The 23,332-nt window shown below is 55.8% G+C and overlaps 1 protein-coding gene across 4 annotated transcripts in view; it reads left to right on the top strand.

The window, feature by feature from the left end:
• DCHS1 (dachsous cadherin-related 1) overlaps nt 1–22,894 on the top strand; it is an 86,456-nt gene extending 63,562 nt beyond the window's left edge. For all 4 annotated transcript variants that reach the window (XM_080567792.1, XM_080567793.1, XM_080567794.1 and 1 more), the window contains 14 exons: nt 1,334–1,430; nt 1,612–1,769; nt 4,487–5,321; nt 5,630–5,869; nt 6,340–6,465; nt 6,769–6,978; nt 7,586–8,449; nt 8,880–8,993; nt 13,804–14,015; nt 14,198–14,352; nt 15,633–15,763; nt 16,248–16,534; nt 17,423–17,561; nt 17,783–22,894. In XM_080567792.1, the coding sequence (XP_080423918.1) occupies nt 1,334–1,430; nt 1,612–1,769; nt 4,487–5,321; nt 5,630–5,869; nt 6,340–6,465; nt 6,769–6,978; nt 7,586–8,449; nt 8,880–8,993; nt 13,804–14,015; nt 14,198–14,352; nt 15,633–15,763; nt 16,248–16,534; nt 17,423–17,561; nt 17,783–20,397 (6,183 nt within the window). In that variant the 3' untranslated portion in view covers nt 20,398–22,894. The remainder of the gene's footprint in view (nt 1–1,333; nt 1,431–1,611; nt 1,770–4,486; nt 5,322–5,629; nt 5,870–6,339; nt 6,466–6,768; nt 6,979–7,585; nt 8,450–8,879; nt 8,994–13,803; nt 14,016–14,197; nt 14,353–15,632; nt 15,764–16,247; nt 16,535–17,422; nt 17,562–17,782) is intronic.
• Nucleotides 22,895–23,332: the final 438 nt, after the last annotated feature.

The following is a 23,332-nucleotide window of genomic DNA, read 5'->3' as shown; positions in this document are numbered from 1 at the left end:
GCTAAACAAGTCCAGCTCCTCTGGTTGTTGTCCCCCTCCGCCCCCGCTCCCCCTCTGTGAGCGCCACCAGCGTGGTGCCAGCAGCTTGTGCAACATTAACACTTGCCTCCTCTCAAAAGCTTGCAGACTCTTTCCTTGGACTCTTTCTTGGATTGTGTTTGTCCTGTGTATGCATGCATTGAAGCGGTACCACACAGAGATCAGAGAGCACAGCTGGGTCTGTGAGGGCGATTTATGCTGTAGGATGTGAATTTGGTCTGTGACAGCATCGTACTGGTGAGAAAGGGATCACAGAATCTGTGCCAAGTGGGGTGCCTGCTCTACTGGTGAGGTGTTGATGGGTGCAAATAGCGCTGGAGGAGAGACGGGTCTGCCAGCAGGTGTGGGTTGTTTGCTGAGGGTACCCCTAACGCTGATGGATGGTGAGTGGCAGTAATGGGAATGTGTCTACTTCCATAACTATCCATGGAAGGAGTGAATAATTATCCATTAGGATAGTTATCCACTAAAGGAGCCGGCGCTCTTAGTCATATGGTCTGAATTTTTGGGGGTTAGACCTGCGTGGTGCCAGGAGTTGGAGTCGATGATCCTTATAGGTCCCTTCCAACTCGGGATGTTCCATGATTCTATGATTCTAGGAGTTTCCATGCAATGCTGTTATGTGTGGCCTCTGTCAGGAAGCATAGAGTGTAGTGTTAGCTGAGGATGTGCATAATTCATGCCTTAAAGGTACTGTGATGCACTGGCACAGAATGGTAGTCTTAAGTGCCCGCAGACAGCCAGTCAGTAGTGCTAACTAGAAGCAAAGGAGAGAAGGGAAAAGCCCTAGGAGTCGGGGTGTTTGGGTGCAGGAAGAACTGCCCGATGCATTTCCAGTGATCATGAATTGCCCTGGGCTGGCTGGTGGGAACTGAGGGGACCCTTTCCATTGCCAGGGTGAGTGGCCTCTGCACTAGTCAGAGCTTGAACATTTCCATTTGCCTCCAAAGGGGTCAAGTGGGGGCAGAGGGGATTTTCTTTGCTGCAGAGGCCTTGGGTGTAACATTGGTGAAGTGTCCCTCCATCACCCTGCAGCTCACTGCTGCAGCATGTGCCAAGGCTGCCAAGCTGCATTAAGCTGGGCGGCACAGGGGGATGGCAGGGCAGGACCTCCGTCTGCCTGCTTGGCTGCAAACTTCCCCATGTTGTGCAGACTCAGGTCTTGGCTGGGGGGCTGTGCCCTGGGCAAGGTGCAGGACGGCTGTAGGAAGACACAGATGCTGTGCTTGGGGTCTGTGGGAATGCTCTGGAGGATGCCCTGTGCCACTCAGCTGCTCTCTGGGCTGTGCTGCAGGTGCTGGAAGAGAAGCCGTCGGGACTTCTCGTTGCCTCCCTCCAGGCCAAGGACCCTGACGAGGGTGAGAATGGGACCATCACCTACTCACTAATAGGTACGAGCTGCTGACCTGGCTACCTGGCACTGTTCTCTCTCGTGCAGCCATGACCCTTGTGGGCAGATGGGTGACCACTGCCCCAGCCCTGTCATGCCACAGTCCTTCCTCCATCCCAGCATGTCCTCTGCCCCTCCCTCCTCTCTGCCTCTCCCTGCAGCATTTCACCTTCTCTCTGCAGGAGCCTGGGCAGAGCGTTTCACACTGCACGTGGCCACTGGAGAGCTGCGGACTGCCACAGTGCTACGCCGGTCTGACCGTGCCGAGTATATCTTCACTGTGACAGCCAGTGACCGGGGCACGGTGCCCCGCAGTACCTCGGCCATCATCCGCATTCAGGTATCCAGCACCCCAGCTCCCTGTACCATCCACTCCTTGCTCATCTCTTGGAGGACACCATTCAGCTACTTGGCAGCCTTCCTCCATACCCTTCTTGCCCTCCACCACCTCCATCCCAGGGCACCCTCTGCCCTTGCTCAACTGTTGCTCCGGCCCCACCATTGTGGTGCAGAATATGGGATGGGAAGAGACTAGCTGCCACTCATTCGTAAATGCTCTCATTCATAAAGTGGTCAGCATCAGCATTGGTAGTAAACATTTGTCTTCTCCAGACTGGGATAGCCATACCAGTCCTACCCATGTTGTTGCAGAGACAACCTTAGAAGTCTCCTGCCCAGAGGCATTAATTCTTCCCAGCATCTACTGAAAACATTTCTCCTGATGTGCAGGAATTTCTTCATGTATGCATAGCTTTGGCACTCACCGTCTGGTGTGTTAGCTCAGATAGCTGAATCCTTTCTCTGTTGTTAGTAATGAATTTAATTTTACAGCAGAGACTCTGGTTCCCCCACAGTCAATGCACTTTCACAGTACACCATTGCACATCCTGTCCCCATTGTTGCAGTTCCCATGGTCACTCGACTCTCTTCGTTTGATGTTCTGTTCTTTCTCTATGCTGGCAGTGCCCTCTAACTCTGTCAGCAAACCTTTAACGTACACAGCTTTCTTTTATTATTATATTAAATTAGATCTACTGTGTTTCCTTTGTGTTTGAGGATAGAAGTACTGTGTTAGCCTGGCACATCTGCCTTTAGCCATTCCGCAATACGTTTTAAAACTATTTCCTTTTTATGCCATGTCTAACTGTTCTTGTTTTTCAAGTTCTTCCTCGGCCTTCAAAGTACTGAGACCAGGCTGACATGCTTTTTGTCCCTGAAGTGCTTGTTTGCATGCCCATAACGTAGCTATTTGCTTGGCAGTCACTAGTTCTGATACTCCTCTGAGTTGACAGTTTTGGTGGACTTTATTTTTCCCCAGCTCCTTGACAAGACTGCACTGAGTTCTTCAACATGTTTTCCCTTCAGATGACACTATTACTTTTCTCTCACTCCTGTACATCATCCCTGAATTAACTTCACAATCTTTAATAAAAGTAGTAATAGTATTTATTTATCTTCAGGTCACACTAGGTTGTCTTTCTTCTCTGTACCTCTCATCTGAATGAGCATTACCTCTCTTCTTGCCCACTCTTGCTTATGTTTTGCAAAATTGTTTCTGCTGGCATCTGTTTCTATTACAGTGTCTAACCCAATCACAGAATCACAGCATGGCTGAGGTTGGAGGCATCTGGTCCAACCCCACCCTGCTCCAGCAGGGCCACCCAGAGCCACTTGCCAACGACCACATCCAGGTGGCTTTTGAAGATCTCCATGGATGGAGACTCCACCACCTCCCTTGGCAGCCTCTTCCATTGTCTAACCACCCTTTCACTGAAGATTTTTTTCTAAAAAAAAGTCTAGTATTAGTATTAATCTAGTATTTTAATTAATTTAATTAATTTAATTAATCTAGTATTAGTATTAATCTAGTATTAGTATTTAATCTAAACCTCCACTGGTGCAACTTGAGGCCATTTCCTATTTCCTGTTGCTTGTTACTTGGGGGAAGAGACTGACCCCCCACACTACAACCTCCTTTGAGGTAGTTGTAGAGAGTGATAAGGTTTCCTTTGAGCCTCCTTTTCTCTAGGCTAAATAACCCCAGTTCCCTCAGCCATTCCTCATAAGATTTGTTCTCTAGATCCTTCACCACCTTCATTGCCTTTCTTTGGACATGCTCCAGCACCTTGATGTCTTTCTTGTAGTGAGGGGCCCCAAGCTGAACTCAATGCGGCCTCACCAGAGCTGAATACAGAGGAACAATCACTTCCCTAGTCCTGCTGGCCACATTATTTCTGATACAAGCTAAGATGTCACTGGCCTTCTTGGCCACCTGAGCACACTGCTGGCTCATGTTGAGTCTGCTATCAACCAATACCCCCAGGTCCCTTTCTGACAGGCAGCTTTCCAGCCACTCTTCCCCCAGCCTGTAGCATTGCATGGGGTTTTTGTGACCCATAGGGTAGGACCCAGCACTTAACCTTGTTGAACTTCATACAGTTGTCCTCGACTCATCAATCCAGCCTATCCAGATCCCTCTGTAAAGCTTTCCTACCCGTGAACAGATCAACACTCCCGCCCAACTCTGTGTCACCTGCAAACTTATTGAAGGTGCACTTACTTCCCTTGTCCAGATCATTGATAAAGATATTAAAAAGAACTGGCCCTAATACTGAGCCAAGAGGGATGCAACATGTGACCAGCCTCCAACTGGAGGGTAGACAAGGTTCACAGCCTTGTGCTCAGTGCCTCCTCTTTCATCACTGGGTGCCACAGAAAAGAGCCAGGCTCCATCTTCCATACACCCTCTATTCAGATATTTATATACATTGATCTACCTGAGCCTTCTCTGCTCATTCAGCAGCTCTGTCTGTCCTTACCTACTCTAGTTCCCCAGGTGAAGCTTGTCTTTCATCCTGTCAAGCCTGTGCTCATTCTCAGCATGTTTTTCAAGTTGTTACTCATCTGTTAGGCCACGAGACCTGTGACCTTGCCTTCATGCACCTGCACTCCTCAGGCCCCATGTCCACTGGCTCCCCCAAGAGCCCCCCTCCCCACCCCACCTCCCCAACATGCAAGATCCTGGTATGCACCCCTGATTGCTGCCTCTCCTCTCAGGTGCTGCCATCCTCCCGTGTGCTGCCCCGGCCCGATGCCACCGTGCTGACACTGCACCCTCTCGAGGGGGTCAAGCCAGGGTCTGTGATCGGCTCAGTGGCACCCCCAGATGCCCCTGCACGAGGACAGCTGACCTACACAGTGGTAGGAGGTGGTGGGGATGGCACCTTTGTTGTTGACAGTGTGACAGGGGAGATCTACGCTGCCCAGGAGCTGGATTATGAAGCCGGGGCACGGCACATGCTTCAGGTGAGTGCTGAGGACACTCAGCATGGCTATCCTTCCAGCCGACTGGTGCTGGTACAGATCCATGTGCAGGACTGCAATGACCAGGCACCCACCTTCCCTGAAGACCCCATCACCATTGTGGTGCCCGAGAACATGCAGGCTGGTTCGTCCATCTTCACCTTCCAGGCGCTGGATGGGGATGGCGTAGGCCCCAACAGCCAGGTGCGCTATGCCCTACTGCGCCAGGAGCCCCCTGGGGCCCCCTTCCAGCTTGACAGCCGATCAGGACTGCTGACCCTTCGCCAGGGCCTTGACCGGGAGGCTGCTGCCTCCTTTCTCTTGGTGGTGGAGGCCACAGACCAGGCACGCAATGTCAGCCAGCGCCGCTCGGCAGCTGTGACGGCCCGTGTGTTTGTGACTGACGAGAATGACAATGCACCCGTGTTTCTGTCACCTGCTGCTGTCAGCGTCATGGAGGATCAGCCAACTGGGTTCGTGGCTCTGCACGTGGTGGCCCAGGACAACGATTTGGGAGAGAATGGGCGAGTGAGCTACTCGTTACGAGCAGGCAACAGTGATGGCCGCTTCCACCTTAACCCCAGCACTGGTGAGGGCCTGGGAGGATGCAGGGTGGGCAGCAGCAACAGTGGGAACGTGGGGTCTGAGGAGGGTGCAGGCACATGTGGGGATGTAGCATGGTGCACAGAAGGAGAGTGTGGGCTGGGGAGTACAGATCACCTGGAGGTAAGAAGGACTTAAGGGGTGTGGACAGCCCCAGGCATAGCACCTGGCTGGTGTGACCTTGCTGTCTCTCAAGCTCACCCCAATGCCTGCAGCCTTGTGACAGCTCTGTCCTGGGAGCGGTTGGCCCTGATGGCATGCGGTCCCAGATCATCCCTCTCCCCCTGTCTGCAGGTGCGCTCTCTGTTGTGCGGGCGCTGAACCGGGAGGAGGTGGTGCAGCACAACCTGACTGTGGTAGCCACAGACCATGGCTTCCCACGCCGCTCGGCCACACAGCTACTCTCTGTGCTGGTGCTGGATGTCAACGATGAGGCTCCCAGTTTTGAGAAGCCTGAGTATGAAGCGCACATCATGGAGAACCTGCCAGCTGGCAGCCCTGTACTGCAGGTGCTGGCCACAGACCGGGACCTGGGTGAGGATGCAGGGCAAGGGTGAGCTGCCCAGTTTGGTCAGGAGCCCTTCTGGGGATGCAACTTGCAGGACGAGGTGCATTCTGCTCCCTCCCATCTGGTTTGGAGAGCCTGGGTGACCATGGAGGGAGGAACCATCACCTGGCCTGGTAAAGAGGGATGGGATGGACCCTGGGAAAAGCTGAGAATGAGAACAGAGATTGATTCCCTTTGCTTCCCAAGTCAATGGGCTTTGTTTCTTGGAGGTTCCTTGTCCCATTTTCCCTTCCACAAGCTGGACTGGGCTGGGACCTCCCTCCACTACACATCTCTACCCACACCTTTACTTGGCAGGCAGCAAGAACATCCTCCTCCATAGTCTGTCTGCCCCCTGGATGGGAAGGCTGAGGGGAAGGAGGTGCAGGGCTGGGAGCCAAGTGAGAGGTTCTTGGCATTGCTGCTGGGCTGCCCTCAAATGTACTCCTCCCTGCAGGTGCCAATGGGCAGGTGACCTATGGGGGTCTCTCTGGGGGACCATTCTCCATCCACCCACAGACGGGGCTTATTGTCACCACACATGCCCTGGACCGGGAGGAGCAGGAGCAGCATGTGCTGATGGGTATGGCTGTGCTAGTGCATGAAAGGGAGCAGCAGACATGGCAGGGTGGGTTATAGGTAGCACAGAGGAGACAGATGGGTGCTCCTCACTGCTGGGAAAGGGTGGTGTTGCGAGGCGGGAAGGCCATGGGAAGTGATGAGGGATTGCAGAGCATGCAAGGTAGTTGGGTGGTTTGAGCATGTAGGAATGCCAGTGATCCCATGCATGTCTCCCCTGTGATTGTCTGTGACTTGCATGTGACAGCCTTGGTAGTAGCTCCCAGTTAGCAGGGTACTCTGCAGCACTCTTGCTGTGTTCCTGCAGTCTATGCACGGGATGGTGGCCTGCCCCCCAACCTCTCCAAGGCAACTGTGCGGATAACAGTAGGGGATGAGAATGACCACACACCACACCTAGAGAGTGAATCCTGTTCTGTGGAGGTCCCTGAGAACCAAAGCTGTGTCGCACTCTACACCCTGCGGGCCACCGATCCTGATGGAGGCGAGAATGGGCGCTTGGAGTACCACGTGGCAGGTGAGGAGCATAGGGACAAAGAGAGCTCTGTAGTTTCATTCTTGGTGGTGGGTAGCAGCTGTTCACCCAGGCTTGCTAGGAGCTCTTGGAAGCATCGTCTGTGGCAATTCCTGTTCCACATCAGCTCTCTCCTGCTCCAGACCGTGTGTTGCTGCTCCTTCCTCTCATCCCTCTAGTTTCACTGCCCCCAGTAAAGAGCACCTCAGAATGTGCACAGGCCACATTGCCTCATTCCCCAGGCTCTCTCTGGTTCCTCAGGCTCAAATTAGTTCCACACCTCTCTTGCCTGCTCTGGCCTGTTGAATTTACAGATAGTTAAGTAAAATGTCTTTGTTGTTACACCAGGCATTATCTGTGGCAACAGCACTGCTCTGTGAGCTGGTGGATCCAGTTCTTACACGTACACACACAGATCTGGACCAGGGAGTTTCAGTCCCACTTAAATCCCACCAGGGACTTACAAAGAACAGCTCACTCTACCCTCTCTGGCAGGCCACACTGGGATGGACTTCATACTGTCCCTCCAGGCAGCATAGGTCAGGTCCCTCCTTGTGCCAACCTCAAGTTACAATAATGCTGTCTTGCTGTCCCCTCTCTTCTTTTCCAGATGGAGACCCTGGGCAGGATTTCATCCTAGACCCTGTCTCTGGTGTCCTCTCCACTGCACGTGCTCTTGACAGGGAGCAAGTTGCTTTCTACACCCTCACAGTGGTGGTGCAAGACCATGGCACCCCTCCGCGCAGTGCCACCATGTCAGTGAACGTGCGGGTGTTGGACCTAAATGACAATGCACCTGTTTTTGCTCAGGCCAGCTATGTGGTGGAGGTGCCAGAGGACTTGCCTGTTGGTGCCCTGGTTCTGCAGCTGGAAGCTGAGGACCCTGATGAAGGCACCAACGGGCAGGTTACCTACTACCTGGGCAATGAGTCACTGGGCATGTTCCAAGTAGAACCACAGAGCGGGCGCATCAGAAGTGCCCAGCCACTGGACCGGGAGCGCCACACCAGTTACAGCTTCCTTGCGAAGGCTGTGGACTCAGCACCATGGGAACCCAAGAGTGCAGCTGTGCGGGTCATGGTCACGGTGCGGGATGTTAATGACCATGCTCCTGCCTTCCTGCACAGCCCGCTGACTGTCAACTTGTCTCGCCACACATCACTCAAGCAGGTTGTGGCCACCATGAGGGCAGAGGACAGGGATGCAGGTGCCAACGCCTCCATCCTGTATCGCCTTGCCACCCCCAACTCTGCATTCGCAATCAACTCCTACACAGGGGATATCCAGCTGCTGCAGCCCCTGGGCTCACTCAGCCAGCGCCAGCGGACTCTTTTCATCCTGGCCACAGATTTGGGGCAACCTGCACTTTCCTCTACTGGTGTGGTGGTGATCCATTTGCAGGAAGAGCCCTACCGGGGACTGCGCTTTCCCCGGAGCACCAGTGAAGTGGCCCTGCCAGAAAATGCTGCCCCAGGTATCAGCTGAGCAGAGTGCCCAGCACAGGCTGGGACGAAATGGGAGAGGATGGGGAGGAAGGGGGATGTTTAGACTGGGGAGAACTGCAGAGTTTTTGGAAGTCATCATGCTTTGTGTAGATCCAGGGGATAGCAGGGCCTGACTGGTGCCCAGGGCACTGAGGGTGGTAATCCTGTGGGTCACAGGTGCACAGATGCTCCTGGAAGGTCTGCAGGGTTCAGTGAGACCATAGAAGGGCCGCAGACAGGCCCCAGAAGTCCTGACTCTCAGCTCAGAGTTTACCATTAGATCTCACCTCCTTTGGCAGCAGTATCCTCAGGCGGGGCCATGTTCCTGTGGTACAGCATGTGCTGCCCACCAACCACCCTGACCTCTGGCACCTGCCCTGAGACTCTGCTGCCCCTTCAACATTGTTCCCTCCCTTACAGGTACTGCTGTCGCTAGCATCCAAGCTGTGCACACAGGGGGCTCTTCTGGGCGCATCACATACAGCATCATCAGTGGCAACGAAAAGAATGCTTTCCTTATCCAGCCCAATTCAGGTACAGCAGCAGGACCACTTGGGGAAGCAGCAAGGGAAGGTCACTTGTGCTCTGTCAGTGCCTGCTCAGCTATCACAAATCTCAGAGCCCTCCAAAGGCACAGGAACAGTCTACACCTCTACCAGTAAATTTAATGGTATTAGGATTTGGACATAGACACTATCCCATCATTGTCCAGAGGTTGCTAACACAGCTCTCAGCATAATTTTGGTCCCTGCTAACTGGATCTTTCCCCAAAAAATTCGCAGGCCCAGTTCAAAAGTTAGCAGAGGCCAGGGCCATTGCTAAGAGGCAACCTGGGTGCAGCCCTGGCCTTAGATGGCAAGATCAGCTAAATGAGACATCCTGTGTTGGGGCCTTAGAGGTGTGCATGCAGCTGCCGTGACTACAACGCTGCTGGGGATTGATGGCTGTCTCTGTATGGTCCCAAAGGTGACAACAAATGGGGAACCACTCAGTCTCCCATGGGCATTTCTAAGGTGCATTTCTAAGAGCCGTCCCTCTGCACCACTATTCCCTGAGCAGTGAGTGGGTGCTGAATATAGTAGAGGTGCTAGTGGCTGGCTGGTAGCCCAGGCAGAGCAGTGAGGCAGATTGCAGGATGCTGCCCAGTGATGCTGGGCAAACATTGTTTGCACCATGAGCTTCAAAGGACAGCATTTGAAAGGCTGCGTATCCCTTGACATCGCGGAAGTCCTGGCTGAGGGTAGGGTGAGGGGTGCCTTGCTGTGACATTGGTGCTTGCTCTGTAGTTTAGAAGAGGCTGGGGTATGAAAAAGTCCCCAGAGCCTAGAGGTCAACTTGGAACTTCTTGAGAAAATGCCATTCTCTTGTGGTCTGATGGATGGTTGGGGTTGGAAAAGGGTTCTGGGCTGTCAAAGGTCTTTCTGGCCACAGTGCTTGTGCCCTCTGCAGCCTCTGGCCACTGTGCAGGCCCTTGTGAGCCATCCATGGTATGGCACGGCATGCAAAACATTAGCACCATGATTAATGACTGGCCACTGCAAGCCACAGTGACTGTGGCAGCCCACTGTCATCACTGTACCTTCAGCTGCCATAGAGTATCCTCAGCACCCTGGTGTCACTGCAAGCCACTCACCACCCTGTGCTTCTGCTGTGAGCAAGCCACAGCATGGACACAGGGATCACTGGGAAGAGGCCAGACCAGGACACAGCATGTCAGGAAGGGTGTCCCAGCCCAGAGGAACCTGAGCTGCAGCTACCGGCTTCCTGCTACAGCTTTGCAGCATGGCAGCTGCCCCAGGAGGCCTGACCTGCAGGGCTTCTTGCACCCTGGCTGCCCGGAGGGCCGGATGCCACCTTGCAGTGAAGCAATGTGCACAGTTTGACTGCTACTCCTCCATAACTTGGTGCATGCCAGCATCTGAACTCACCCCAATTCTAAACTGAGCTCAGGAACTGATACTCAGCAGTTCCTGAAACCCCGAGTCAAAGGGCAGATGCAAGAGATTCCCAGTCAAGCTCACAGAGGTCTTTGTGGAGAGTGGCTGTGCTCAGGGCTGGTCCTCTGTGTGCTCTCGGTCCCAGGGATTTCCACCTGTGCAGGAGCAGTTTTAACACAGTGCCATAGGAGTCTGCCTGTCTGAAGCTGGCGTTCAGAAGTGAGCATTTGGTATCAGTGGCGCTGCTATGTCTGTGAAACGCAGGAGGGGCTGACAAGGGTGGCACCTTGGCTAATTCCTTCTAGTCCCTGTGCCAGCAGTCAGTCTACCAGGTGTCTTAGCCAATGCCTACAGGGCTGCCATTATAGTCAGGAGATGAAAGCAACCCCCAATGTCCAGGCTGCTCACAGAGCCATTCCTTGTCTCCTCCATATGGTTCACGGGCAGGCTGTCCGAGAACAGTAGCTGCCTGGATCTGCCCCTGAGCAGATCCGGTACAGTACCACCACCACTGCAGCAGCTCAGGTCTGAAACCCCATGCAGACAATGCAACCGGGACAGACCTCACACAGCCCCTCTCCTTCCCTTTGCTTTTCCACCCAGCTCTGCAGCGAGACCCTCTCTACTGCACAGGGATCTTGTTCCCCAGTGCAGGAGGCTGAGACCTAGTGGAATCAGTCACGCAGTGATACCCCTCTTCCTGATGTCCTGGGCAGTATGAGCAAGGCACTGCTACACTGTGCATGGCTGTGGCACTGGTCTGCACAGCGAGATGTGATGGTGTGCTGCAGGAAGGCCTGGTAAGGGTAACAGAATGGCACCCCACATGCACCTCTGTGATACCAGTCCTTTCACATCCCTTCTTGTCTGTGTTTGGGCCATGTCTGCCAGTAGTGCCCTGAACACCCTGGACACATCCTGGTTGCACCTCAGTTGCTGTGGCAGTATCACTTCATCTCAGTGAGGAAACATTTCCCTCCAGCAAAGTGCCCAGAATACGTTTTTTTTTTCCCTTAAAACACGGTCCTTCTCAAGTACCATGCATCCATCTGTGAGACACTTCCCTGCTTTCTCCCCACGCAAGGGGCCGTATGCTATGACTAGATGTGGGGTGCTGCAGCACCACAGTGAGGGAGGGGGCTGGCACAGCACGGCTCCCAGCCCTGCACCAGTTGCCTAGGCCCCTGACCTTCAGCTCTGCTGTAACAAGCCAGTGCATAGGCACCAGTCCTTCACTGTCCTCAGCCATCCCAGGCTTATCTCCTCTCCAGGGAAAACCAGAGTTTTGTCCACAGGCCCTGTGTGAGAGCTTAGTGCTGGAGAGGGACTCTTGCTCACTGGATTACACACCAAAGTGCCTGACCAGAGCAGGGAAGGCCAGAAGCATCCTGAGCCGCACGCAACAGTGCCTTGGGCTCTACTATTCCTGTCCAGGGCAAGAACAACCCCTCAGATGGAGAACTGCTGCTGCTGGCTACTTTCCTTGCATTCGCCCTGGGTCAAGCCAGCCCTGGAGGCAGGGCCTGCCCTGCAGCCAAACAGTACCAGAGGGCCCGGGGGTACCCAGCTGGCTCCCAGCCCTTGGATTGCAGGTGGTGAGCATACAGCTGCTCTCCAAACCAGGCTGCCATTCTGATCACTATAACCAGTGTCTTCTATTCCTGGATGTATGGCCTGTGTGCATTGGAACTCATGCAAAGCTGTTAGCAGAGCCCTTAGAAGCCAAGCTTGTCCAAGGCAACATAGCTGTTCTGCATGGCTGATATTGCATCCCTGTCGCCCAACTAGTTCACCCAGTGGTTGCCTGTAGAGGCTGAAACGAGCTGCAAAGAGAGCGTGGCTCTCTCAGTGTGTAAACACATGTCTGGATGTCCAGGCCCAAAGAGTCATTATGAATGGAATTAGATCCAGTTGGAGTCTAGTCATAAGTGGTGTTCCCTAGGGCTCAGTACTCGGGCCGGTTTTGTTTAATATCAATGATACTGATGAGGGGATTGAGTTCACCCTCAGTAAGTTTGCAGATGACAGCAAGTAGGGTGGGAGTGTTGATCTGCTTGAGGGTAGAAAGGCTGTGCAGAGGGATCGGGCAAGCTAGGCCGTGTCCAGTTGTATGAGATTCAACAAGGTTAAATGCCATGTGCTACACTTGGGTCACAGCAAACCCATGCAGTGGTATAGGCTTGGGGAAAATTGACGGAAAAGCTGCCCAGCAGAAAAGGACCTGGAGATGCTGCTCGACAACTAGCTGAATATGAGCCCACAGTGTGCCCAGGTAGACAAGAATGCCAAGGACATCCTGGCCTGCATCATAATGCAGCCAGCAGGACTAGGGAAATGATTGTCCATCTGTACTCGGCACTGGTGAGGCTGCACTTCAAATATCATGTTCAGGTTGGGACCCCTCACTGCACTAAGGACATTGAGTTGCTCAAGCGTGTGCGGAGAAGAGCAACAAAGCTGGTGAAGACTAGAAAACAAGACATATGAGGAGCAGCTGAGGTAACTGGGGCTGTTTAGTCTGCAGAAATGAGGTTGCAGCAAGAAGGGTGTTGGTTTCTTTTCTCAGGTCACAAGAGATAGGATGCGAGGCAATGACCTCAAGTTGTGCCAGGGGACATTTAGATTGGATATTGGGAAGAATTTCTTCACAGGAAACATGGAACAGGTGCCAGGGCACACTGATGTTCATGTTGAGCCTGCTGTTGACCAGCACCCCCAGAGCCCTTTCTGCTGAGCTGCTCTGTGTCCACTCATCTCCCATTCTATTCCTGTGTCCAGCATTACTCTGTCCCAGGTGCAGAACCCAGCATTTTCCTTTGTTGAACTTCATGCTGTTGCTGATCACCCAATACTCCAACCTATCTTAGATCTATTTTAGTAGACCTTTGAGGGTGCCTACTACCTTCTTAGGTGGGACAGCAATACTCTGTCATTGCCAGATCCCATGTGTACAGTGGCTCAGGATGGTAAGACTGGGAGTCTGTCCTCAGGCTCCTAGCAGACGAACTGCTGGCAGGTCCTTCAGTGCCTTTTTATGGATTCAGCCTAGACAAATAGCTGTAGTTAGCTCCACATTATGGGGCTTGACACGGGGCAGTTCTTTTCTAAACTGGCAATACCAGATGGTGTCTCCAGTGGGTGGACTATTGCATGCTTTAATGTAAGTGGAAGCTGTCTGTCCTGAGTAGTGTTCAGGATTTATCACCAGAGCAGCTCACCAGAGCTGATGAGAAGGCTTTCAGTTTGGAGAGGGCTCAGAGGAGCTCAGTATGCTATTTCTCTCTATTTGAGAACGGATGGATGGGCAGAGGGATGGGTTGAGTGTAAGGGAACAAAAGAGAAGATGGGGGCTGGGTGTGCTGGTGCATCACTCACCCCCTCTCCCCCTGACCCTGCTGTTTCCCCAGGTGCCATCTCAGTTCAGGACTCCAGCAGCCTGGATTTCGAGGCCAGCCCCCGGCTGCGCCTTGTGGTCCAGGCAGAGACAGCAGCTTCCTTCAGCTTTATGGCCATAAACCTTAACCTGCAAGATGTGAACGACAATTTGCCACGCTTCCAGCTGCAGAACTATGTGGCATTCATCTGGGAATCACAGGGCTATGACTCCCCAGTCATCCAGGTAGCACTGGGGGCACAAACAGGGACATCCGGGCCCCTGGCTGCCCCTGCCAGGGTGAGGAGGTGGGGGGCTGTGCCATGGGCCTGGGGCTGGCACCTATAAATCCATAGGTCTGGCCTTGGAGGGCTGTGGTTTGTAGGACTCCACAACTGCACTGCTGAATCTCTCTTGTGGCTTTGCAGGTCCTGGCAGATGATCTGGATCAGGGAGTGAATGGGCAGGTGACTTATGCCATTAACCAGTCCCTACCAATGACAGGCTTGTACCACATCGATCCTCAGACCGGCACTATCACTACTGCTGCCATCCTGGACAGGGAGATCTGGTCACAGACCCGGTGAGTAGGGCCGGACCAACTTGTACCGTAGGTATGAGAGGGGCATAGGAGCAGCATCCCCAAGGCTGCAGAGGATAGTCTGTTACTTGGTGCCACCCAAAGCCATTGCCAAACAACAGCAGAAACTCGGCCTTAGTAGTAGCATGGGTAGCAAATGGCACTGAGGGCATGGCAGATAGTCTTGAGATGAGCCTGTGCTCTGTTCAGCCTGGATTTCACAAATCTGAAAAGACTGTGAAGGGGGCAGTGGACTCTTCAGTAGCTGCATCCATTCTCTTTCCTGCCTGCTCAATCCAGACCATATCTGTTCAGTCCCTTCCCACTCCCACACATTGCACCCTCCTGCCCTGCCACATGCCCTCCGGAAGCTATGCATCAGCCTCAGCCCTCTTGCAAGTCCCTCTGCATTCACCCCAAGTCCTCGGTCCCTCACCGCATGTGCACATTCTTGACATCCTCCAGTGAGCCTAACCACAAGTATGTAAGATGATGACAAACACTACAAACCATGAATTTAAGTCCTCCCCTACCTTTTTATACATGCATGGTTCAGATACAAGGAAGAACTTCATCCACCTCACCAAGGCTATGTTCCCGCTGTCATGTGCATGCTTCAAATCTCTCTTCACTCTTCCAAGGCATGTGGAGGCCTAGGGGATTTGTTCCGTTCACATACACATCACTGCTCCACACAAACAGAGGCTCCGTGTATTCCCCAGCTCCCAAATATGCTCCAAATGCTGTCACCTGTCTCCTTGCATGCCTCAACACATTCTGCCCACATCTTTTCTCACCAACATTCCAGACTCCTCTTGCACAGTCTCCTCTTGTGCCTCTTGCACAGACTGAAAATGCTATGGATGCATCCACTGTAACCCCCTTGCAAAAGCCCCCAACCATGCATGTGCACATGCCAGGGCTGTGCATGCTCCAGACTCTTGTGCCCACATTTCCTGCCTGCTCATATGTTCCAGGTGCTGGACACAAACCCACTGCACTCCAAACACACGCCCCAAACGTACATCCATCTGCTGCCCCATATTCCTTATGGGCCCATATCCACTGACCCACATGTACTCCAGATGCTCTGCACATATCCATTGCCCCATATACTCCAGATGCTGTACATAGTTCTACTACCATGTGTACACACTCCAACCCTGCACACATGTGCAGTGCCCCCTTGCCCCATGTTCCAGATGCTGTGCATGCATGTATTGGCCCTCACACACATGGCCGCATCTGTGAACCTTGTTCCGTGCCCTTGTGCTTTCCCACAGTTTGGTGGTAACAGCAATGGACAGAGGGACACCTCCTCTTGTGGGCTCTGCCACGCTGACCGTTGTGGTGATGGACATCAATGACAATAGCCCCACCATCCCGTTTCCTTGGGAGGTGCGGGTCCCAGAAAGTAAGTGCAGATCAGCCCCACAGGTTAGCGCGTCACCAGTGGCAGGAGCTGAGGCATGATGAACACCTGTGGGTGGGAGAGAAGCCCCCAGAGAGGCTTGCTCATTCCCTTGATGAGGGATGGCATGTGCTGACCCACTGACTGAGCTCCCCCAAGCCCTTTGGCACTGCCCTGTTTGTGATGGCCTGGGGCTGGGGGTTGTATGGCTGGCTGTGATGCAGCAGCTGTGTCCTGAGGGAACCAGCTGAACTCCCAACTCCTCCTTGGTCTCTGCCCACTTCATGGGGGTTCTGGCTGCACACGAGTGCCCTGCTGGCTCTCTGCCCTTGGTATGCCTGCCCAGTCCTCCTGCCTGGCTCCCAAGACCTGTTCCTTGACCACTAGGACCTCTCCCTTATCCCCGTTGCGCAGGCTGGTTCCCCCATGTGAGCTGGGTCCTCTCTGAGGAGATGGGGCTGCTTGCTCATGCCTTGCCTCTCCCCAGACACACTGCTAGGCACCCAGATAGCACAGCTGACAGGGAACGATGTGGACTCGGGCCCCACACTCTCCTACACCCTCGTGCTGGATGGTGATGCTGTGGGCACATTCGGTGTGCTGCGGTATGGGGGACGCATTGCCCTTACGGGGCCACTGGACTACGAGCAACGCAGCCACTACACCCTTACCCTGCGTGCCTCTGACACCCGCCATGAGACCGAGGCCAACCTCACCGTTGTCGTGGAGGATGTGAATGACAACGCACCGTCTTTCAGCCAGGGCTTCTACCAGGTACTGTACACGCACACTCCTGAACATGCACGTGCTGGCTCCCCTGCATAAGCCCCTGTGCTGCTCCTGCACACTGCCTGGCTCACCTGACCTTATGAGGCACAGAGATCCCCTCAAGGATGGGTCTGAGCCCATCCTAGCCCCTCTCCTCCTGAGCCTCTAGCCACATCCTGACACCCCTCCTGCTGTCACTGCAGTGTGAACAGGAGGCTGAAACCAGGCACGCAGCACTGGGATCAGCAGCTGCAGGCCTGCCCAGCTGCATGCAGATGGTACGTGCCAGAATAAGCAGGACCAGCAGGAAGGCCAAAATTGGTGGGAGATGGGTCACAAGCTGACACGTGTTTCTGGTGAGACCTGGACGGAGGCCCCATAGGGAGGTCAATGGACAAAAGCTGACCAGTACCATGTGATGTATCTCTGGAGCAGAGATGCAAGAAGTTGGGAAGACACAGAAATGCTTGAAGGTTGGGAGAGCACAGACCAGTGGAAGACTGCCTGTTTGTATATGCTGTTTGGCACAAGAGGATGAGAGGTGTTTTGAGTTGTGTAAAATACCTTTTGTAGAAAAAAAAAATCAGCTAATAAGTTCTTCAGCATAGCAGAGGAGGGTAGAGAAAAGGATCGATAACTGGATGCTGAAGTTTTTCAGAAGTCACACTTACAAGGCTAGGTGTTGTGCATGTGGGACAGGTGACCTGAAGTGTGCCAAACATGGCCCTGGTACAGAGGTGGGAAGGCCCTGGTCAGCGAGGAACTGAGCTACTTTGGCCATGGCTGCCCTAGCCAGCCCAGACCTTCTCCCAGCTCTGTTGGCCAGATCTAGTCAAGCAGGAACAGATGCCCACAGAGGGACACAATTTTGACTGGGGCTTTCTTCTTTTCCAGGTGACATTGCCAGAGCACACACCTGCAGGCAGCATCCTTCTCACTGTGAGTGCCACTGACCCAGACTCTGGCAGCAACGGGGATGTCACCTTCCACCTGGCTGTGCCCAGCCCTGACATCGCCATCGACCCCAGCAATGGTGCGTGGGGCTAGCTGCTACAGAGGGTTCATGCTGTGGATTGATCCAACAGTGCATGCAGAGGGAGGGGCCCCCATGCTGGCCCCTCGTTACGGCTGGGGTGGTCAGGGAGGCAGACACAGTGGTGGCAGCCATCAAGGCCCACCACCACAGCATCCCAGAACACCATGCCCAGCTCCCTGCTGGCTCCCCATGCTGACTCTGGCTTTGTGCCCTCACAGGGACCCTGTTCACCATCCGGCGGGTGGAATTCGATGCCAGCCAGCCTACCCTGGACCTTGTGGTGGAGGCCCGCGACCGTGGTTCTCCCAGCCTCTCATCTTGGGCCACTGTGCAGCTGCAGGTGCTCGATGTGAATGACCACAGCCCCAGTTTCCAGGTGCCATGCTACAATGCCAGTGTCCCTGAGGACCTGCGCCCGGGAACCACTGTGCTGACACTGGAGGCAGGTGATGCTGATCTCTCCCGGGAGAATGCTGGCTTTGACTACACCATCGTCAGTGGCAATGGTGGCAATGCCTTCCAGGTGGAGAGCCGTGTGGCCTGGGCAGGAGGACACCTCCGCACGCAGGGTGCCTTGGTGCTTGTGGAGCCCTTGGACTTTGAGGCCATCCCAGTCTACAACCTCACCGTGGCAGCGTCGGACCGGGGCCTGCCACAGCGCAGTGCCACAGTGCCTGTGCTCATCACTGTGCAGGATGTCAATGACAACCCACCTGTGTTTGCCCGAGCTGAGTACCGCACAGCAGTGAGCGAGAGTGTGCCCCCTGGCACAGAGCTGCTGCGGGTGGTGGCCCATGATGCTGACTCGGGGCCCCACGGCCACGTTCACTACACCATCAGCTCAGGTGACCAGCATGGGCTCTTCCAGCTTCATGAGAGTACGGGGGCCCTGTGCCTGGCACAGCCCCTTGACCGTGAGGCCCAGTCACTGCACGCCCTCGTGGTGCAGGCTACGGATGAGCTGGGCGGCCACTTTGCACTGGTACCTGTAGCCATTGAGGTGAAGGATGTCAATGACAATAAACCGTACTTCCCAGTGGAGATGCTGAGTGCCAGCATGCGGGAGAACCTGCCTCCTGGCACGTTGGTCACCACCCTGCGTGCCGTCGATGCAGACACAGGCGTCTTTGGGGAGCTTCGGTATGCAGTGCTGGAGCAGCCAGTTGGGGAGCCTGGTGTGGCAGAGGGCCGGGATGCCTTCGCCATCAACAGCAGCTCTGGGGAGCTGCGCTCACGTCTCACCTTTGACTACGAACGAGCTAAAGCCTTCCAACTCCTAGTCAGGGCCACCGATGCTGGCAACGCTTCTGCCACGGTGACTGTGCGGGTACTGGTGACTGGGGAGGATGAATATGATCCCATCTTCCTGAGCCCTTCCTTCAGCTTTGAGGTCCCTGAGGGTGCCCGCAAAGGGCAGAGCATTGGGCGAGTGCTGGCAACAGACGAGGATGAGGGGGCTGATGGCGTTGTGCTGTACTCCCTGACGAAGCCATCACCGTACTTTGCCATCAACCAAACCACGGGCACCATCTACCTGCGTGTGGACAGCCAGCCCCAGGCTGGGGCTGGGCGCGCCAAGAGGGAGCCGCGTGAGATGAGTGTGGAGGTGCAGGCACGCAGCCCCCTGCCTGCCTCCCGCTCAGCCTCCGCACAGGTCACCATTGACATCACACACACCTCCTTCGGCCTGGCTCCGGACCTCAACCTGCTGCTGGTGGCTGTGGCTGCCTCACTGGGGGTCGTGGTGGTGCTGGCTGCTGTGGCCATCGTGCTGGCACTGGTCCGCTCCCGTCACCGCCGGGGCCATGAGAAGCCAGAGGGGGACAGGCCACTGGCCCGCGTCCAGAGCGGCTCCCTGCAGAAGCTGGGCCGCGAGGAACCGGCGCTTCCTGGGGGTGAGCACATTTACCATCAGGCCCTGCCAGGGTACGGGGGTGAGCCAGCAGGGCCCTACACACGAGGTGGCTCACTGGACCCCTCGCACTCCAGTGGCAGAGGTTCTGCCGAGGCTGCTGAAGATGACGAGATTCGGATGATCAACGAGTACCCGCGTGTGGCCAGCATCACGGCCTCTATGCAGGAGCACATCTCTGCCCGTGGCCCTGACTCTGGCATCCAGCAAGATGCCGACCAGCTGTCCGACATCTCCTGTGAGCCAGCTGCCCTGGAGAGCACCCAGTGGTTCAAGAGCAAGAAGGGCTCCGGACTACTGCTGCCGGGACCACCCCCGCAGCTGTACCGTGAGGATGGGGGAGGCAGCGCCTTCCTCGGTGTGCGCTGCGGCCTCAGTGTGTCCTCCCAGCCCCAGGACTACGCCTTCCCAGAGGATGGCAAGCCCTCTGTGGAGGGCTCGCTCACCGCCATCGTGGCCAGCGATGAGGAGCTCCGCGGCAGCTACAACTGGGATTACCTGCTGAACTGGTGCCCCCAGTTCCAGCCGTTGGCCAGCGTCTTCACAGAGATCGCCCGCCTCAAGGATGAGAGCTCCCTGCGCAAGCCCTTTCCATCCAAGCCCAAGGCAGAGCCCAAGCCCCGCATTGATCCCCCACCCCTCATCACCTCAGTAGCCCACCCAGGTGCCAAGTCTGTGCCCCCCAAGCCACCAGCAGGCAGGACCTTCCCACACCCCTCCTCCCTGCGCCGCTCGCCCATCAGCCACGAGGGCTCCATCTCGTCCTCTGCCATGTCACCCAGCTTCTCCCCCTCGCTGTCCCCGCTGGCTGCCCGCTCCCCCGTGGTCTCGCCCTTTGGCATCTCACAGGGGCCCTCGGCCTCTGCCATCAGTGCCGAGCACTCACTGGAGCCCCCTGAGGAGGCCGAGCTCAGGATTTAGACCTGCAGCCATGGGGCCAGGAGCAGGGCCAAGCCCAGGGCCGCTCTGCATGGGTGCTGATCCTGCTCTCCCAGCACCTTGCCTGGCCTGGAGCCCCCATGAGCTGCAGGTTCCCATGTCCTTTGGGACTGCCGGCTCCTGTGACTCCCTGTGGTCTGGCAGATTCAGTGCTAGTTTTGATGCCCTATGGACTGCTGATCCTAGTACCAGCACCCCAGGGCATGGTTTCTTGTACTGCTCATGGTGTCTCAGATCGGCGCCTGGCACGCTGGTGCTTCGTGGTACTCTGTGCTCTGAGAGGGGCCAGGAGCAGATGGGTGCTCCCTGCCCTGCTGGGCCAGGGCACTGCAGACTGCAGACCCTGCTCTTGCCTGGCTGCTTGCCCAAGCCATGCAGCACCCTGGGTGCAGTAGGAGGCTGGCCCATCCCTGCTGGCCCCGTCTCTGTGGGAGCTTACGGGGCCGGGGAGGAATGCTCCCTGGACCGGGATGCACTGCTCAGACGGCACAGCCACAGCTGCCTGTTGGTCTGCCCATGCTGCCTGTGGGAATGGGGATGGCTGAACTTGCTTGCTGATAATATGGGGAAACACATCCCAGGCCAAGCTGTAGGGGGAGGAGGAGGCATCAGCCACTGTCTGCTTGCCTATCCGTGGCTGATGGGGGGGAAAGGGGATCCTCTCAGGTCCCTCAAGCCCTTCCACCTGCCCCCACTGCATTTGCCTCTTGTAAGGGCTCTCCTTCCCAGGGTTGCTGGAGGGCACTGCTTCTCAGGGGCTGGCTGGGAGGCTGGGTGCCCTACCCAGCACAGAGAGGCTGCTCCCAGGCCCAAGTGCCTCTCTGAGCTGTGGGCTGGCTGAAGCATCAGGCGCAGACACTGGGCAGGCTGTGGCAGGGATGGCAAGAGCATCAGCTGGTCCCAGGATGCCAAGCCCCCCAGGAAAGGCACCGATGTGGCCGCTCAGGGACACAAGCCAGTGACCACCTCTCGCTCTGTCTGCCCCGGGCCTGGTGACCAGCCTGCAGCTGCAAGGAAGCAGGGGTGGGGGGGTACCCTGAAAAACCACATGGCCTGAGGCTGGCATGGTGGTAAACAGCATGTTGTCTTGCAGCCACAGTATGGGATACGGGGTGGCAGGCCTCCCCCAGGGCCCTGCAGTGCAACCTGCTCACCAGTACAGGCTGGGCCACCAGGAACACCTCCAGAATGTGAGTGGTTGCCAGAACCCCCAGCCCTCTGTGCAGGGGCTGCTCTGCACCACTCCTTCATGTTGTGTTGTGATCATGGGGGAGAGCCACATTTCCTTGGGGCTGGTCCCCATCCTCACACCAGCACTGCTTGCAGCTGGCATCAGCTCATGCCGGGGCCAGCCCCTGCCCCAGTGCTCACCCACAGCCCACAGGGCATTGCATGGCCCTCCACCTTGGGAGTGCAGTCCTTGTGCCGGCCACTATGGCCCTGGGTGCTCAGGATCGCTGTGACCCACACAGGTGGTACAGGATGCAGGGTGAGGCTTGGGAGCAGGACATTCGGGGCACCATGGCAGCCCCAGCTACACAGTCAGCCTGGGAGGACACCCAGACATCTGAGAAGGGGGCCTGGGGCTGTTTATTGTATTTGGGAATTTCCTTCCTATCACACTTCTCCTACACCTGCTCTGTAGCCTCAGCCCAAACCCTGTCAGCACCATAGCTGCATCCCCATCTGTCATCCCAGCCCCAAATGTTTTATCACAGCAGCCACAAACAACCGTTTTTGCCCACTGCCCATTTCCCACTCAGAACCTCCTGTGACTGCAGCCACATCTCCGCCAGTGTCTCAGCTCCAACCTCCCCCACACGCCATGGGTCCCAGCGCAGCCCATGCAATGGGTGCCCCACACACGGCACTGTGCTGCCCCTGCCCCCGTGGTCCTCGTGATGCCCATGCAAGTGTGTGCCCAGTGCTGGCAGCCCCAGGAGCTGCCCTGGACAACAACAGGGCTGGGATCTGCAGCAGCAGTGGTGGCACCAGGGCCATGTCTGGGGCCCATGAGGGAGCCAGGGTGGCTCTGGGAGGGGAGGACAGTTCTTGCCTCACGTGGCACAGGGACAGCCTAGGGAGGCACTCCCAAGGAGCCACATGTGCTGTGAGCCTTGCATGGGGCTAGGATGGCCAAGCAGCCCTGCTCCCCTCTGCACGTTCAGGATGTGGGGTGTAGACGGGTCACCCCCTGCACGCCATGTAGGAGGGGCAGACACACAGCCCCTCTTTTGTCTGGGGGGATACAGCCACGTGCTGCTGAGCCCAGCCAGGAGCCAAGCCTCCAGTTATTTATTTTTACACATTGTACTACAATTCCTGTTTTCTACTTTGTTTGTACCTTTTGTATCGTGTCTCGCTGAGCTGCATGTATTGGGCGCTGCTCGTCGGCCTGCACACTGGGCCGCTCCAGCACAGCCTGGACCCAAGTGCCAACTTCTCAAAGAAATGCCTTAATAAACCACACTTGTTTGTACAGAGCTAGACATTGTCACTGCTGCTCTGGGCTTGTGCTGCGCTGGCACTATGGCCTTGTGGGTACTGGGGAGAAGCACCAGCAGGGCCAGCGGGTGGAGGACAGACCTGTGGCACTCGGGGGCTCAGCTGCTGCCAACGCGCTGGGGGCTGGGGGCAGCCAGGGGGACCTGCACGCTGCGCTTGGCTCTGGGCAGCAGCTTGGGTGGCAGAGCTGGGGCTACATGGGGCATGGGGGCTGCAGAGAGGCCGCTTTGTGCCCTTGGGGCAGACAGCACAAGGAGCCCTGCTGCCCAGCTACAGCTGCCTGCCTCCTGGCCTCTGCAATTTGTCAGGCCAGCACAGGAGGTGTAGCAATTTTAGGCTTTAGTGCAGCAGAGGACATTGAGAGCCTGATCACAAACTGTAGGCCTGGCCCAGGTGCCTAGCTCCTCCAGCA

Source organism: Anser brachyrhynchus (genome assembly GCF_964034855.1).
Source record: "Anser brachyrhynchus genome assembly, chromosome: 1".
Taxonomy (NCBI): domain Eukaryota; kingdom Metazoa; phylum Chordata; class Aves; order Anseriformes; family Anatidae; genus Anser; species Anser brachyrhynchus.
Note: the sequence above shows the minus strand (reverse complement) of the source record. Positions and strands in the feature narration are given on the sequence as shown.